Genomic DNA, 17,500 nt, shown 5'->3' with positions numbered 1-17,500 from the left:
AGTCTGCGACTAAGGGCCTTTCCCATTTCTAATTTCTACCCCTACCCCTACGCCTTCCCCTTGCCCCTCGTGCTTTCAAACGAAGCAGTAAGGTGTAGGGCTTGAAACGCAACCAACGTAAGGTCAAGGAGGCTAGGTCCACCAGCTGTCTCCTGGACCCAACGCTCTCTTCTCTTCTCTTCTCTTCACCTGCCTGCCTTGCCTGCTATCTGTCCCCTCTTTGTTGAGATCATCATCAATACACCTCTCAATAGTTGCATCGTACCCTTCCCTCTGAAAACTGCAGCCATCACCCAAGTCCTAAAAAACACTAGGGCTGTATCTCAAAGTCAAGGATCCTGGCCTTGCTAGGACGTGAAATGCCCAGTGATTGCATACTCTTTGGTTAACTCCGCGGAGTATCCAATCGCTGGGCGTTTCAACGTCCTAGCAAAGCCAGGATCCTTGACTTTGAGAAAGTTCCAAAGAGTTTTTTTCTGATGATTTGATGGTCTGCTGCAGCTGTAAGAGCACTGTGCATCCTGTGGCTTGTGGGGGAGCTTCAGGATATGGGGCTAAACATAGCATCGAAACTGCTTTGGTGAAGGTGTTAAATTACCTACTTATTGCTGCCACCTGCTTTCAAGATAGCAACAACTGGATGACTTGCAACTTTCACAAACTCAACCATGGCCAGAGTTGCATGAAGTAGAAGTACAAATACTCTGTTATATGCAAGCGCCAATGCCACTGGATGTTTGCACCCCATCATCAACAGTGTACTTTTGTCTACAGGTATCTCTCCCCAATAAAAACTGGTGTACAACACAACGCCTGTCGATGTCTTTTACAGATCTTTAGTCCAGTTTATCATTGGTGCTCTGTGTCCTAGTATCCACTGGCGGCTGCGCTGCAGGCTGTTCTGCCGTGCACCAGGACACACGACCGCAGCAGCAGCTTTGCAAAGGCAGACAGCAGCCGAATATGCCCCTGAAGGTGGCCCTGAGTGCGGACGAGGAGAAGTAGTAGATGAAGGGGTCCAGGCAGGCGTTGAAGGTGCTGGTGAGCACAGCGTGCTTGCGCCACCCGGGACTCTCGCCAGTGGTGTAGCCCACCAGGTGCGAGACGTTGTGGGGCCCAAAGCAGATGACAAAGATCACCAGGGTGCCCAGGGCCAGGCCGATGGCTCTGCGTCGTCGTCTGGGGCAGATGTTGGGCAGGCGGGAGAGGATGCGGATAAAGTTGATGTAGCAGAAGCAGCAGATGAGGAGCGGCACACAGAACAGGACGACGCACAGCTGCAAGCGAAATGGCAGCAGAACGTTCAGCTGCTCTGAGGAGAAGTCCTTAAAGCAGGTTCGGTTGGCCTGCGCTTCGCCTTTGAGGGTGTTGTTGCTGCTGCTGCTACTGCTGTCGTCATCCAGGTGGTGGTAGTATTGCATGACGTAGACGATGCTGCACTCTGCCATGGAGATGGTCCAGATGACGACGCTACCCACCACGGCATGCCAGGACTTCCTGTTCAGCTTGTAAGTGATTGGATAGGCGACCGCCAGGTAGCGCTCGACACTAATGGCAGTGAGGAACAGGCTGCTGTTGTAAAGGCTACCGTAGAAGACGAGCTTGGATAGGGGACACAGGAAATGGGGCATCTCCCACCTCATGTCGTCGACTGCCTCCTTGATCCAAAGAGGAAGGAAGATCAGGAAGAGAAGGTCGGAGATGGTGAGTCCGATCAGCAGGACGTCAACGGGAGTTGCACCCTGTCGCACCTTCTTGATGAAGGCGTAGAGCGCCACAACGTTGGCTGGAAGCCCAAAAATGAACGTGGTGATGTACACTGGGAGAATGGCTCCTGTGTTTTCCAGCATTTTTTTTCTCTGGGAATGAAATTTAGATAGAAAACACATTTCAAAATTCAAGTAGACAGATGTAACTTTGCAAAGAATAAAGAATGCCATTATACCGTAGAGACAGAGCAAAATACATAAAAAATTACCCTACATGTAGTCATGTAGAATTCCACACAGATCAATTCAATAATAGCCTTTTCACCATTATACTGTAGGGCGGAGAACCTTTTTATGGGCAAAAACCTGTGTGTGCCACAAAATGAACAAATATTTCACTTGTCCGCGCCGCTAGTAGATAGGTTGTCTGGAAAAGCCCCTCCGCAGCAAAGCGGGTTATTTGAACCAAAAAAACCATTATATTGAGGTTGTGTTTTGGTGCAAAATGAAGCCTATGTCTGTTTGCCCTGGTGACCTATTTGCCTTGCATCAACCATATTATGTGGGTTTGAGAGCTGAAGCGAATGTGACCAATTTACCTATTTATTGACATCACCATGTTAGGGCACTTAAGACTTTGCAGTTTAGAGTGGACAGCCCTAACCAAAGCTTGTAGAACTCAATACTTATGATGGATACGTGTTTGGTGGATGTACCAACATGGTTGACCTGCTCTACAATCTTTAGCCCAACAAGGTGTTGCTTGTGCAAATGGCAAAGAGGTCATATTGACTTCAGCTGAGAAAACCACAAACAACATGCGTACATACAGTAGGCTATATATAGCCTATAGGTTTAAAAAAAAAAAAAAACTCATCCTCTGAGTGAAGTCAGGAACTGTATCGGCAGATGTGAGGTGGCAAGGGGGAACTCATACTCTGTGTATATACCGAAAATGACCAAGTTTTGTCATGAATTTTATGAAGTTTTATTCACTCTTGACGTGATATTGGACTGATATGTTTGAATTAGCTAATCACAGAACGGCTTTGGCTTTGGTTTTCTCAATGTCAACTGACTTTCTGACTAACTGACTTTCAACAACTGAATTTCGCACAGTATGCCCAATTCACTTCGTCCCCAGAAAAATTCTCTTTGGTCGCTCAATTCACTGACCCTCCAATGGAGGGCCTGCATGGAGAAATAATGACTTTAGTCGCTTTTGTTGTTTTTTGTGTACCTGTCCTGCACAGACAGCCCTTAGCCCAAACTGAGCTGTCACAGGGGATTTATCTAATGATTCATTATACTGTATTTCAGTGAATTGGATGGGAAAATGTGAGAGAACTTTTACTTTGTGAACATGGGATGCCCCACTCTGAAAATGACGTGAAAGTGTTTTTCACTCTGTACATTTACATAGTCAACTAAGCTGCTTCATCTCTACCATATCCCAAGATAGTGTGCACCTGGCCACAGCCATAAAACTGCCACAAGGTAAATAAAGTAACACATCGAAGCAAAGATAGCACAGGGACACCAGGGACTAGCCTGACAGGTACTGCAAGTTGCGTAGCTCATCACTGGCTCCATTATCCTGCAAGCCTCCAGCCATTCAGCGCAAAGCCTATGTTATAACCTTACTGTCGCCAAAATTGTAATGGCTATGTCTTAATCTGTTACTTAAGGCTCTCTATAATGTTGTAGCAATGTTGTTGTGATGTAGTGATTATTTTCAGAAAATCCGCCAGCGACCCCATCTGCACTAAGAGGCTCCCCATTATAGAGAAACCTGTGTAACTAAGGTTAAAAAAAGAGAAGAAACTGAGTGTGATCTATTTCGACATTGTCTGCGAAAAATTAAAACACAAACATTTTTTCACTACTTTTTTCCCCACCATTCTGCAAAATCCAACCCAATTGCTAACATCTTGATGAGCAACTAGCCTTGCTATGAAGGTGCTGTGGCGCAGTGCGTTTAACACTCTGTACCATATCTGGTCGACCGGGGTTTGAGTCCAGCCTGGGTCGTTTCTGGACTGTACTGAGTGTAGTGCAGCATAGCCTTGACTTATTTTTGTATTTTACTATTATTATTATTATTGTTAGGCCTGCCTGTCTTCTATTCAATTTTATTTTACTATATGTCCTTTCATGGTATAAAGAGAGAAACGTAATTTCAATTTCCTTGAATGAACTGTGCATATGAAGAAAGCTGACTTGACTTGACTTGAAACTAAGCAAATAACTACTCCAATAATACGAAAGAAGCATAACACTACTTAACACAGTCAAAAAACTTGCAGCCTGGTCAACAACCCAAAAATAAAATTAAAAAATGTGTAAAGGTATCTGCAGCCAATATTAACAAGGATACAGAATGTCGTACAGCAGGTAAAACATGTCTATACTACTCAACAGAAGCAATGCATTACCTGGCACATCTTGAATTAGTGACCACAGTCACAATCAGGGTAATGTATGGCAACATAGCAATGTCGAATGTAATTCAGGATAACACACAGTGACACAAGAATTACAAACAGATCAATCCAATTTAACATGGATGGACACGAAGAGCTCACTACTAGGTGACATAATTGGCATGGTGTGGTGGGGAACAATTACAGGTAGAGAACTTACCGCAGGTGAGAAAGTAGTAGAATAGTTCAATGGCCACAAACAGCCCTGAAGTACTACAAACGCTATGCACAGCAACACATGGGAGTTCATCAGAAGTATCGAAGATTACAACAGTGAAGAGAGAAAGCAATGGTGTCAGTGACAGCTCTCCTCTATCTTAACATTGCCAATTTTACATGTGGTCCTCTCCAGGATGGGAAAGAGAGAGAGAGAGAGAGAGAGAGAGAGAGAGAGAGAGAGAGAGAGAGAGAGAGAGAGAGAGAGAGAGAGAGAGATCAAATCAATGACCCCTGAATAGGGTTGCCAGATGTGACTGACGATTTCCAGCCAAAGAAATACTCAGTAAACTGGGGGCACTAATTTCCATGAACTTAATTCCATTGATTTCTATGCCAATTAATCTACAGTAAGACCCAACCCCATCCCTTTTTTAACCACAAACATCATCCTAAACAGCCCAATTAAGCAGGAAACCGTCCAGTCTGGCAACACTGCAGGTGTGGCCATAAACCAAATTGGCCACAGCGCTGAGAAAGTTTACACAGACAAATAACCTATACCAGGCCCGTGTGTTACACCCGCAGAAAGAAAAACAAAATAAAACAATAAAGCCAAGACGGCACACACATTAGCAGAAGCAGCGTTTGTGGAAACAACGAGTGACGGATGAACGGTCCCTTGTAGCTCCTCGGGTTTCATCATCATCTACCAGTCAATAAAGTGATTTGATCACTTCTGATCACTTCCACACCTATTACTACAAATTCCCCTGCCATGCCTCTCTCCAAGGGTGTTCAACAAAGTGGGTTACATCAAATAGTAATAATAACAATAGTGACAATAACTATAACAATAATAATGACAATAATAATAATAATAAAGAAAATTATAGCTGCAAGCAGCAATGCGGGGCCAAGCAGTAAGTCCGCCAAAGTCGCCATGGCAACAGAAAGAGTTGACCAGGCAGACTGTCAGAGACATGCACATTTCATTTTTACAAGCAGTTTGTACCTCTTTTTACGATGTGACCTGCTGGTGGCGCTAGCGAGTTTCAGCTGGGGACCTGGAAGTTCTTGTGGGGAGTCATGGGATAGCCAAGAATGTGTGTGACAATTCCCAAAAGATTCTGACCATGGGTTGCTGAGATATGACCTCACTTCCTGTTTGGGAGTGTTAGGAGGATTTTGATTTGCTGTCACGGCCAAACGGTACAAGATGTAATAAAACCCTTTTACAGATCTCTTCAGACTGCTCCGGAGATCATGTATATCAAGTTTTGTGAAAAGTCGACTTAATTTGAAGGATGAGGAGCATCAAATCCAAATCACCAAATCCAAAATGGCGGACATTCTATAACTGCAGATATGATGTCATAGGGCGTTGGACTCGTCTTGGCTCAAGGATTTCAAGGGTACCAACAGATTTAAAATCGAGCATGTGGTTTAAAAGTTACAGGCAGAAATGTAGCTGTTGGCGCTAGAGAGTTTGAGTGTCTGTGACAATTTGCAGAAGATTGTGACCATGGGTTGCCAAGATATGACTTCACTTCCTGTTTGGCAACCTTTAGTCCACGTTTGATTGGCTGTCACAGCCAAATGAAAACATTACTGCAAAATCCACTGAATAACTTTTGTGAGGCTCTGTCCAGAGATGCTATATACCAACTTTCAGAAAAGAAATGTCAAAAATTGAGGGAGGAGGCCCATTTTTAGTGATTTTCACAAAATTCAAAATGGCGGGAAAACTATCCAGCCAGAAAATGACGTCATAGCCGTTCGATTCAAAAGTTACAAGTAGAAATGTACCTGCACTTTGGCCCAATGGTGGCGCTAGAGGATTGGGGGTGGGGACCTATAAATAGCTGTGGGTAATGCTGAGACAGTCCTGAACGTGTGTTCCAATTTTCAGCACTTTTTGACCATACGGTTCTATGGGCTGTCATAGACTCCCTAAGGAGAAACATGAGTAATAATAAGAAACGGTAGAAACACTGTAAGGTGCCAGGCAGCTTCGCTGCTTGGCCCCTAATAATAAAAACTTTCCTTCATGGAACCCATGTTTGCTTTACAAAAGGAGATGGGGCTAAGGACCTGGGGAGAGTGGAAAATGGAAGGGCCACAGGCCTCAGTTAACAGATGTGATTTGAGATGGGGTTTTTTTTAACATAACATAGCCAATGTGGAGAGAGACTTGCCGTACATGGAGAGGTAGACTTAGCCTGATTATCATCAACGTTCAAATCTCTTCGAGACTTCAGTTGCAACGCTGAAAGTGTTGCGCCACAGGGAGGGCACAGCCTGGTAGACTGTTCCAGAGGGTGGGTTTAGTGACACAGAAGGCTCTTTAACCATAGGTCCATAGCCTGGAGCAGAGGACGACAAGCTGATCCTTCCATAGAACCTGGTGGACCTTGATTGGAAGGAGAGCTGGAGAAGATCAGAGAGGTACTGGGGAGCAAAATCATGGAGTGGCTTGTACTGTACATATGTAAGGTGTAGGATTTTGTTGGTAATGCGAAACTTCATTGGGAGCCAGTGAAGCTTCTTGTGTGTGGGGTAATTCAATTCAATTCCGTTTATTTGCCGGACTCTTGGTCCACAGTCACATAATACAGAAGGACACATAAAAACAGACATCAGGAAAGACCAGTACAATCAGACAGGAACCCCACACAGAAAAAAAAAACGCACACACAAAAAATTACAATGTGTTGCCACCACCTTGTATGTGTGAGGACCCTGGCAAAATGAGCACACACAGGCATATCCTGTGGTAAGCAATACATGTATCCCACCGACCCACTGCATTGGCAAAAGGGCCGGGCTGCCATTTCTGATTGTAATGGTGTCCAAGCAACTCAGAGGTGCCATGTGCACATCACAAAGCTGACGACTATTTCACTTATCAGTTCCACCATTAAGTAAGATGGTTGGAAAGCACAACAGCAGCAAAATGCATTATTTGACCAACAAAAAAACATAATATATAGGTTGCATTTTAACACATTGAATACCGGCGGTGCTCACGGAATTATGTCGTAGAGCACCAGCGTTCTAAGCCCTTTTTTGACGTTTTTGTAGACTCACAGCGTATTATGTGATAGGGCCACTGAAACATGTTATGGCTCGTTTGAAAGTGGAGACTCTGCCCTCTTAGTAGGTGAAAACCGTGTGTCTCTACAAGCTTTTATTGCCGAGCAAACCCAAGCTAAACCGAAGCGGGTATCCATGGAATTCAGCTACAATCGGAGATATTGAGGTTTTTGTGAAGGGTGCGCTGCTTCAGAATGTCACGAGTTTGACAGGGGACGAGTTGGTTTTAATCACAATTTGGTGCAAGGTTAGTTCTGACACGCATCTTGCTGCTCGTCAAGACACACCTCCTGCCCTGTCCCACTATGACATCGGCAATCAATGCCCTTCGAAATCCAAGTTTTCCACGCGGACTGAACACAAACTCTTTGCGCACACGCAGAAGGTGGGACATTTGCTAAAATAGCTCCCGATGACTCCCGAAATAATAGCCCAACATTGACAACAAATCCCAATGATATGATGCTTAGATGTTGCCCATCCGATCCATATGCTATGTTGCCATCTATGCTAACTTCTGGCTTTTCACATACAGGAAGACACAGATAGTTCAACATGGGGGCGAATAATCAAATAAACAATTCTTATCTGGTTGGCGATCAAACTTCCAAATCGGAGTGCATTACTCCAATCACAGTTCGGGTGCCATTTGGATCCAAGAATCTGGTAAAGGTCTAGGTAGCAAGTACAGAAAGTTCAAGATACTCCAGGCACGACATACAATGGTCTCTGTGTTTACCTATTGGGTGAAGTATGACACTACAGGCGCTACAGCGTGGGCACCGACCATACTAGTAGACAGGTCATCAGCTGGGAAAATTAGGCCTTTCGTCCTACCGCACTTTTCTCTGTGGATTACTGACCAGAAGCCCTATTGGAAGAAATTAAAACATGGGGCCACGCCAATTTTTGCTCAGAATTCAATATGGCCACCATTTTCCAAAATGACTGGTTTTCATGCATTATTACATTGTACTATAAGGTGATATTCATTAACGATTAACTACATTCAGCACTATTCTGTCCTATTTCCTTACATACATGTTTACAAAGGTTGACTAAACTAAAACAAATGAAAATAAAGTTGGCCACCTTGCAATATCCAAAGGAAAGTGCTGAAAATAATGACTGAAATGCACATACAGTCTATAGCTTGGAAAATTAGGCCTATTGTCCTGTCAGAGTTTTCATAGTGGATTACAGACCAGAAGGCCTATTGAAAAAGATTCACCAGCTGGTTGCCATCTCAAATGTGCTCCGAAATTCAAAATGTTCTCTGTTTTTCAGAATGGCAGACTTTCATACATTTTTCTCAGTACTGTAAGACCATAATTAACAATAAAGATAACCTATTTTCAGAGAAATTCTGTCCTATCTCCTATCTACAGACGTGAGTACAAAGGTTGGCAACAGAAAGATGTAAATATATATCCCTTTGAAATAGAGATGTACAGGATCCAAGATCCGGTTCCGGATCCGGCAGGATAATAGGGTTTTTCAGACTATCCGGATCCGGCAGGATCTTAAGCAGTGGATCCGGTATCCGGCAGTTACCTAAAAATCAGGATCTGGGGCATCTCTACTTTTTACGTAGCCTAGGCTTTTCAGTCAGTCTTTCACAACCCCAATTGCTGCATGGAGTGAAAGAACTTTGGAAGCGGCCAGTGCAGGCAGTGTGGCAGTAAGCCAATAAGTCAAAAAAATAGTTTGAGCCAACGTAATAAAAAGGGCCCACGTGTGCAAGTAGGCTATGTGTTTCCACCCTTTCGTAGGATCCGGTATCCGGTTCCGGATCCGGCAGGATCTTAAACAGTGGATCTGGTATCTGGCAGGATCCTAAAAATCAGGATCCGGTGCTCTACTTTGAAATATCCTAAGGATTGTTGTCAGAAAATGATTGAATTACACATACACAGTTGACTGCTGAAAAAAGGCTATTGACCTGCCAAACTTTTCACATTAGATTACTGACCAAAAGTTTTTCAGGCCTTCATTTTTTTGCATAAAGCAAGGGTGAGTGTGCGTGCGTGTGTGTGCGCGCGTGTATCCCCCGCTCATCTTTCCCCTGCTCTACAGTGTCTTTCCCCCACACACTATTCTGCCTCCCCCACCCCCTCACTCATCCCCCCATGCTACTCTGCCCCCCGACCCCTCACTCACCCCCCACTATTCTGCCCCCCACGCTCACCCCCCCTGACTCATTCTCCCCCCACCCCCCCACAAAATAGTAGCCCACCCCCACCCCCCATCCAATATGAAAAGTTTGGCAGGTCAATACCCACCCCCCCCCCCCCCCGAGTCAACTTACCCCCCCACCACACACACACTATTCTGCCCTCCCCCGAACCCCCCACACTATTCCCCCCACCACCTCACTCATCCCCCCATACACCATTCTGACCCCCCACCCCCAGACTCATTAACCCCCACCCCCCACTCTGCCCCCCTACCCCCGCTCACCCCCTCATTCATCCCCCGCTCCTCCACATCATTCCGTACCCCCCCCCCCCACCTTACCCCCCCACACACACCCAGTCTACTGTGCCTATGTCAGTGTATGTAAAGAAGCACACTCACGGACCTCTTGGGGGAGGCATCTGAGCATGCGCGCGTGAGCAAGTGAGCAGGTGATGTCGTGTGGCAAACTTTATCAAATTATGGGAGAATTATAATACCTCTGATGGATTAACTTCAGCATTTAAGAAAGGACAATTTTCGATTTGCTTTGGACTGTTTTCTAAAGACTTTAACTGCTTTCAACGGATTATTTTCGTCCTGGAGTGTCCCCTTCATGTCTGATGGCGTGTGACGCAGCAAAGACGCCGGGATCTTCAAACAGGAGAGCTGAACCAACATACTACAAAGATTAAATAAGAACTGTTTCCGATTTATTTTGAACTGTTTTGAAAAAAGACACAAAGCGCTTTCCAAGAAGTAGCCTACTTTAGTCCTGGAGTTCTCCCCTTATGTTTGATGGCGTGTGACGCAGCAAAGACGCCGGGATTTTCAAACAGGAGAGCTGAACCACCAAACAAACGCCCAAATTCAGAACTAGAAAGCAGCCCTGAGACCTCCCCAGATAGCAAAGTTTATCTGGCCCATTGTTGGCCCGATCCTTTTTTCGCGAGTGAAAACAGTTGGCCCGATTCTGGCTTTGTCCGCGGTCCAATAATGGTCCTATTACCGTATGCCGACAGTGTCGGCTCAGTGTTGGCTCAGTTACTGCATGAGACTGACCGTTATTTTCTGTGTCGGCTGAGTGTTGGCTCGGTTACTGCATGAAGTGACAGTTATTTTCAGTGTTCTATGAAGTGTTGGCTGAGTCACGGTAACCAGTGTTCCAGCCGAGCCGACACTCAGCCGACTGTGCCGACATTCCGCCAAGATCAGGCCGACTGTTCTTAACGGTTTTTGCTACCTGGGTCCTTTTCACGTTCAACTTGGCCAAAAGAAATGTTCGAGATGGAGGATGTTCTGAATGAAATACGTGACAAGCTGAAAAAACTTGACAAACTGGACTCAATGGCAGAAGACATCAAAGATTTAAAAGAAACTGTTTACGCAAACGGAATATCGCTGGAGCAGACACGCAAGGACCTCGAATCGGTGAAAGGAGAAGTGAAAAATGTGCAGAAATCTGTTCGAGATGTTACGAGGGAAAATCTACAACTGAAGGAGAGACTACTGGAAATGACGGCACGCTCAATGCAGGACAACCTGATCTTCAGCGGCATCTCCGAGGAGAAGGATGAGAATGTGGAAACGGTACTTAAGACTTTCTTTTCAAAGGAGCTGGGCATCAACACGGAGATTGCCCAACAAGTTGGTTTCCTTAGAATCCACAGACTTCGACCAGCAAAGCCCAAGAAACGTTCCGATTCCATTATGACTACAGGAGAGCAGAGCAAAGAGAAGCCCAAACCCCGAGCGATCATCGCCTGTTTTGCGCAGCACGCACACAAGGAGATGGTCTTTGCGCGGGGGCCAATGCTCAAAGGGAAACCTTACGGTATTAACCAGCAGTATCCCGTGGAAATCGTGGACAGACGAAAAGCACTGCTTCCAGTTTACAAGGAGGAAAAGAAGAACAAAAAAGAAAAGGGCCGGGTAAGACTTGTTGCTGATAAACTCTACATTGACAATGAATTATACAAAGATGCAACAATTACACCATGGCTCTATCTACTAGACGCAGTTGAATGAATGGCCTACTGCGCGTCAATTCAACTGATATTGTTCTCCCAAATGAAATTGAGCTTTTTTGTTGAATGCCCATGACAATGCCTACTTTGATCTTTTAATAGGGTAGGGGTTATGTTAACTTTTTTGTTTTTGTGTTTTGTGTTTGTGTGTGCATACGTACTATTTAGTCTCCATAATAATGCCGCAAATAAAATGAATAGGCCTACAGAAGTTGCAGAAGATGTATATCTCCTTGTAAAAACCCATGAGTTTTGAATCCCTGTGTATTGCCAGTTATAACTGTAATGGACTGGCTAATTATGTCAAAAGAATAGAGATATTTACTTGGTTAAAGGAGAAAAAAAGAACTGGATATAATCTGTCTACAAGAGTGCCATTCTACCTATGATGATGAAGAGAAATGGAAACGAGAGTGGGAGGGGACTATTTACTTTAATCATGGAGCAAGAAATCAAAAAGGGGTTATGGTTCTGTTTAAAAAACATCTTGACTTTTGTGTTAATAAAATAGAGCGGGATGTGGAGGGTCGTATTATTATTTTAGAAGTAGAAATTGGAAGTAAATGCTTTTGTTCAGTTTAATTCTAAATAACCAGAAATGAAACCCCATTGAAAATGAATGGGGTTTAATTTCTGTTGAGTTAGAATTAAACTGGTGAGTTAACACCAAAGCGTGGCATGGAAATCTTCGGGTATATTGAAGAGGGAAGTGTGGGGAACCAGGTCAACAAACAAGAACAGCTGACAGCAAAGCATCAAGGATATCTGGGCTTCCATAACTCCCATGCACTGTTTTTGCCATTGACTTCAATGTTAAACGCATCATGGCCATTATGAAGACAGAGAATGTCCTAACCAAGTATTGACCATTGCATGTTATGTAGAAAGTACCAAATTTCAACTGATTTAATGTGACCCGAATTTTGATGAAAAAAAATGTGATTTTATAACAATATTCTAATAATGCGAATTCCCCAATTCATGGGTTTTTTGAGCTGGAAGGCCAACGTATATAAAAAGAAAAAAAATAATGATTGGAATAGTTAAAAAACTGGGCCATGAATCTACAATCCATGACAGTTTAACATTATTGATGGAATTATGGAAATAAATCAACTTTTTCATGGTATTCTAATAAAAAGGCCTGGAGCTGTACATGTGTGTCACCTGTCTGTCTACTGTGCTGTGTTTTTAGTGTATATCACACTCTCATGTCCAAGCAAAATTTCTCTCTTGAAGAGACAATAAAGGATTATCTTATCTTATCTTATATCCCCCATCCTCAAATAGCGGCCCGGGAGCCTTTTGTGGCCAACAGAACTGCTGCGGGCACCGGCCCTGACACCGTTCTGGACGGCCTGAAAGCCCTACTGGTGACCTATTTGCTCTGAATGAACTAGTTGTGGCTTTGTGAGCTACTGTAGAGCAAATGTGACCTTGCCTGCCTGGCTCCCGCAGACCCTCGTGCATTTCCGCTCAACTTCGTGAGCTCGCACGAAACCATAACCATCTGCGTGACAATCAGGTAAATTATCACCCATTAACCTATTTATTGACTTCACCATGTTAGAACGCTTGGCACTTCACCGTTTATAGCGGACAGCCCTAAGCAAAGATTGTAGAGTTTGACGCTTAAGATGGAGAACTGTTTGGTGGATGTACCAAAATGGTGTACTTGATGGTTCTGGCCATTTTTAATATCTATGACAAAAAGTAAACTAACTTTCTCTGCTCTACAATCTTTTGGCCCAACATGGAGTTGCCTGCTGTGAATATGGGGAGCCAAGCCACATGCATGAATACATGTATTTGCAGTGGTTTTTAGCTCGTCCTCTGAGTTAAGGTTTCATGAAATTAATACATACTGTAGATGACACACACTGACTGAACATGTATGTATATGTAAAACACACACACACACACACACACACACACACACACATACACACACACACACACACACACACACACACACACACACACATGCAGACATGGATGCATCAAACATATGTAGAGCACACACACTACACCAATTGCTATACTCTGCACATACTGAATGCAGTTTACACTCAGCTTCAATATGTACGTATTTGTTTCATGTCACCACATAGGACTCTAAATTAACACCAGCCAATCGACCAAATGCTGGTGAATATTCAGCTTAACTGGTAAAAAGCAAAACCTACTAGCCACTTTGACCCATTAGTAAGTCTGTTTTTGGCTTATAAGAATAACATCTACTAGCCATTTTGACCGGTGAGTGACGAACATTTTATTGAAAGCCCTGTCACCACAACATGCTTGATAAAGAGAGATAAGCAAGTTCAGTGAATAAGCTGAACTGACATTGACTTAAGCCGGGCATAGGCCTACACAGTACAATATTTTCAATCATGGGTGTTAAGCTCCTGCTCACACTGCACGAGGGAAATTCACAATTTAAAAGTTCACATCTTGCGACTCACGTCCTCATACTATACGAGCCGACGATCGGATGCGTGCAGAAAGCTCCCACTGTTGCCATTTTCCTATGTATGTGTACTGTAGACTTGATTCGATGGGACCACAACTATGGTTGTATAAGGGCACATATGGAAATGTGGCCCCATGTGGCCCCATGGCAGCCCATAAAACCAACAACTTAAAGGAACTCTGACCACACTGACCATTTCGCTGTTCTTTCTTTAATAAACAACGTTTCGGTACTAGACCTTCATCAGGCAAGTGTGCGGGAGTTTCTGTAAGTTGTTTGCTAAGTGACCCATGGGCCATCTCCGACGCACCTGCCAGCTGAGGTGTGCGAAAAGGTGCTTGTAAAAACTTTCTGCAAGTACCTCTGACCTTCTGCCTGGTCCTCTCTTTCAGTTGCCGCATAGTGACATAGGTGGGTTCACTGTTTGCACCTGCATTCCTACTTGCAGCTATATTTAGCAATGGAAGTGCCACCTCCTTCATTTCCTGTATGAGATGACTAATAGAAAGTTGTTCCTGCCATACAGTGCACTCCTACAAAGACTTTCAGACTGCTGAGTTGTAACATCGTTATAGAGCTCTAGCTTTGTGAGGGTAAGCCCCTATATTGGACTTCATCTATATGTTTTCAATGCTTTAGAATGGGGACTAGAATGAAGCTTTATCAGCACTTTAGTAAAAAAATATTAATTAAACAATTGTTAATTTTATTAATAATTGCAATTATTAGGTCTACAAACATTTGTAAGCTTAAATGTAAGGTTTTGATGACCTTAGATAATTGATGTCCAAGTATCATCTCTATAAACATCTTATTCTTATTTTTAAATGTCAACTGTTTACATTTATATTGCTATGAATTTCAGATTACATCTCACACATCTGTTTTGAATGTATATAAATTGTATTTACAGAGCTTAGTTCAATGATATTTAGGCCTAACTAAAATATGCCTAGATTTACCTAGATATGAATGGCATACTGTTGTTCATGAAAAAAATCTAAAAATGTCAACTGTTATAAGATTGTGCAAAAAAATATATTGTTTGCCATATACGTACAATATATCTGCATTTCAAATAAACTGTACTGATTTTGACAGGTGGCATAATGTTTGGAGACGCAGGAACGGTACTGCCGGTGTACATCACCACATTCATTTTTGGGTTTCCAGCCAACGTTGTGGCGCTCTACGCCTTCATCAGGAAGGTGCGACAGGGTGCAACTCCCGTTGACGTCCTGCTGATCGGACTCACCATCTCCGACCTTCTCTTCCTGATCTTCCTTCCCTTCTGGATGAAAGCCATTGTTGATGGCATGGCGTGGAGAATGGCTCATTTCCTTTGTCCTCTGTCAGGCGTCATATTCTATGGGTCCATCAGCAACAGCATCCTGTTCCTTACCGCCATAAGTGTTGAGCGCTACCTTGCGGTTGCCTACCCCGTCAAATATAAACTGAACAGAAAACCTTGCCATGCTGTGGTGGGTAGCGCCATCATCTGGATCATCTCCATGGCAGAGAACAGCATCATCTTCGTCATGCAGTACTATGATGACCATGACCACGACCACAACACCACCAAAGAAGAAACCTGCTATAATGACTTCTCTGAAGAGCAGCTGAAAATACTTCTGCCATTTCGCTTACAGAAATTCATCTTTCTCTTCTGTGTGCCGCTACTCATCTGCTCCTTCTGCTACATCAACTTTATCCGCATCCTCTCCCGCCTGCCCAAAATTTGCCCCAAACGGCGTCGCAGAGCCATCGGCCTGGCCCTCGGGACCATTGCCATCTGCATCATCTGCTTTGGTCCTTACAGCATGTCTCACCTGGTGGGCTATGCCACAAACGAGAATCCAAAGTGGAGCAAGTTTGCTGTGCTCACCAGCACCTTCAACGCCTGCCTGGACCCCTTCATCTACTACTTCTCCTCGTCCGCACTCAGGGCCACCTTCAAGGGCATGTTCGGACGGCTGCCGGCACATGTGTCCGCACGTGAGCATCGGGACATTGCCAAGCAGCCTTCAAGGGAGCTAGAGGAGGTTACTCGCACACAGAGCACCAATGATAACCAACGATAAGACCTCGGCTAAGATCTGCAAGTGTGTCAAGATCAACATGTTCTGCAAACCATCAAGATCAGCACTTGTAATGTAAACGTCTGCTCTGATGTCTGTCTACAGCTAAGATGCCTATACTTTACTCATAGCTTTGTGCTCTTGCAATTGGACACTTTTTAGCAACTGGACAAGATTTTATAAAACTTGTATGAGCATGTTAGGTTTTTTTACATGCAGAGAACTAGCAGGGCTTGACATTGGCATCACAACTGGCCGAAAATGGGTAAAACTTGTCTGTGGCTACTAACAATTTTAGTCTCACCAGTCACTTTGGCGGGTAACATATTTTTGGGTGTGACATATCTCAGTACCATATATCCTGTGTTTGCACCTTGTGTTATATTTAGGTTAAAGAAATATCATTCTATTAGTCTGATCAACTGTAGCCAAATTCATTTAACACACTGTTAATAGCACTGATGTTGTTATAGCACTTGATTTATCACTTCATTTGCTGAGCTTAGATGCACCATGGTAAAGAAAATACTTCCACTAGCCACTGTGGCCGGTGAGTAAAAAGTTAAAGGACAAAATCCAAATTAGTCAAATAACAGAGGTAGAAGCAAACATGACATAAACGGTGAGGGGGACTCTAAATCATTGCATACAACTCAGAAAATGGACTTAATGTTCAAAATAGTGTACTTGTCCTTTAATGTCAAGTCTTGAAATGTAGGACATTCGAAGGCTTAACTGCACTTTCTTCCCTATATTAAAATCCTTCATCAAAAGTCTAATATATCCATGTTGATTTCAGTCTAACAAGTATGTGAGAGTATAAAACAATTGTGTACTGTCAGGGCCGCTGACAGCTTTTGCGGGGCCCAGGACAAAGACATCTGAAAGGGCCCCCTATCCAATACATACAGTGTAATGGAAACGCAATTTTGGGCCCCCTCTCTACCTGGGCCCGGGACAAATAACTGTACATGATCATTTTCAGATAATTGCACTCTGCAATGCAGCTTTACGATTAAATAAGAAAAGAAATATTGAAAATGTTTGTGTGTGTGTAATATGTCAGTTTTTTAACGAGTACTCTCTAACGTGTGACACTTTTGGAGTAGTAATTTTGTTTCCAATTACTATCCATTAACCATTCCATTAATATACAGTACATGCACAAAAGTGTACGACTTTGATTCTGATGTACATGTACATGTACACTTCCCCTTATTTAAGATACTAAGTAGGCACCTTCTCTGTCAATGTAGACAGCACCCCATAATACTTCCCCTTATTTAAGATACTAAGTAGGCAC

General features: G+C 43.7%; 2 protein-coding genes across 2 annotated transcripts; one reads left to right on the top strand and one right to left on the bottom strand.

Annotated features, from left to right (window-relative positions):
• Positions 1–836: 836 nt before the first annotated feature.
• On the bottom strand, positions 837–1,850 carry LOC134448809 (free fatty acid receptor 3-like). The gene has a single exon (XM_063198468.1). It carries the CDS (start codon positions 1,848–1,850, stop codon positions 837–839), a length of 1,014 nt encoding a protein of 337 aa, XP_063054538.1.
• A 12,330-nt stretch (positions 1,851–14,180) lies between these two features.
• On the top strand, positions 14,181–16,200 carry LOC134448808 (free fatty acid receptor 3-like). The gene is made up of 2 exons (XM_063198467.1): positions 14,181–14,223; positions 15,239–16,200. Exons 1-2 carry the CDS (start codon positions 14,181–14,183, stop codon positions 16,198–16,200), a joined length of 1,005 nt encoding a protein of 334 aa, XP_063054537.1.
• Positions 16,201–17,500: the final 1,300 nt, after the last annotated feature.

Source organism: Engraulis encrasicolus, chromosome 5 (assembly GCF_034702125.1).
Source record: "Engraulis encrasicolus isolate BLACKSEA-1 chromosome 5, IST_EnEncr_1.0, whole genome shotgun sequence".
Lineage (NCBI taxonomy): Eukaryota > Metazoa > Chordata > Actinopteri > Clupeiformes > Engraulidae > Engraulis > Engraulis encrasicolus.
The sequence above is the reverse complement of the archived record's forward strand: the minus strand, read 5'-3'. Positions and strand labels throughout refer to the sequence as shown.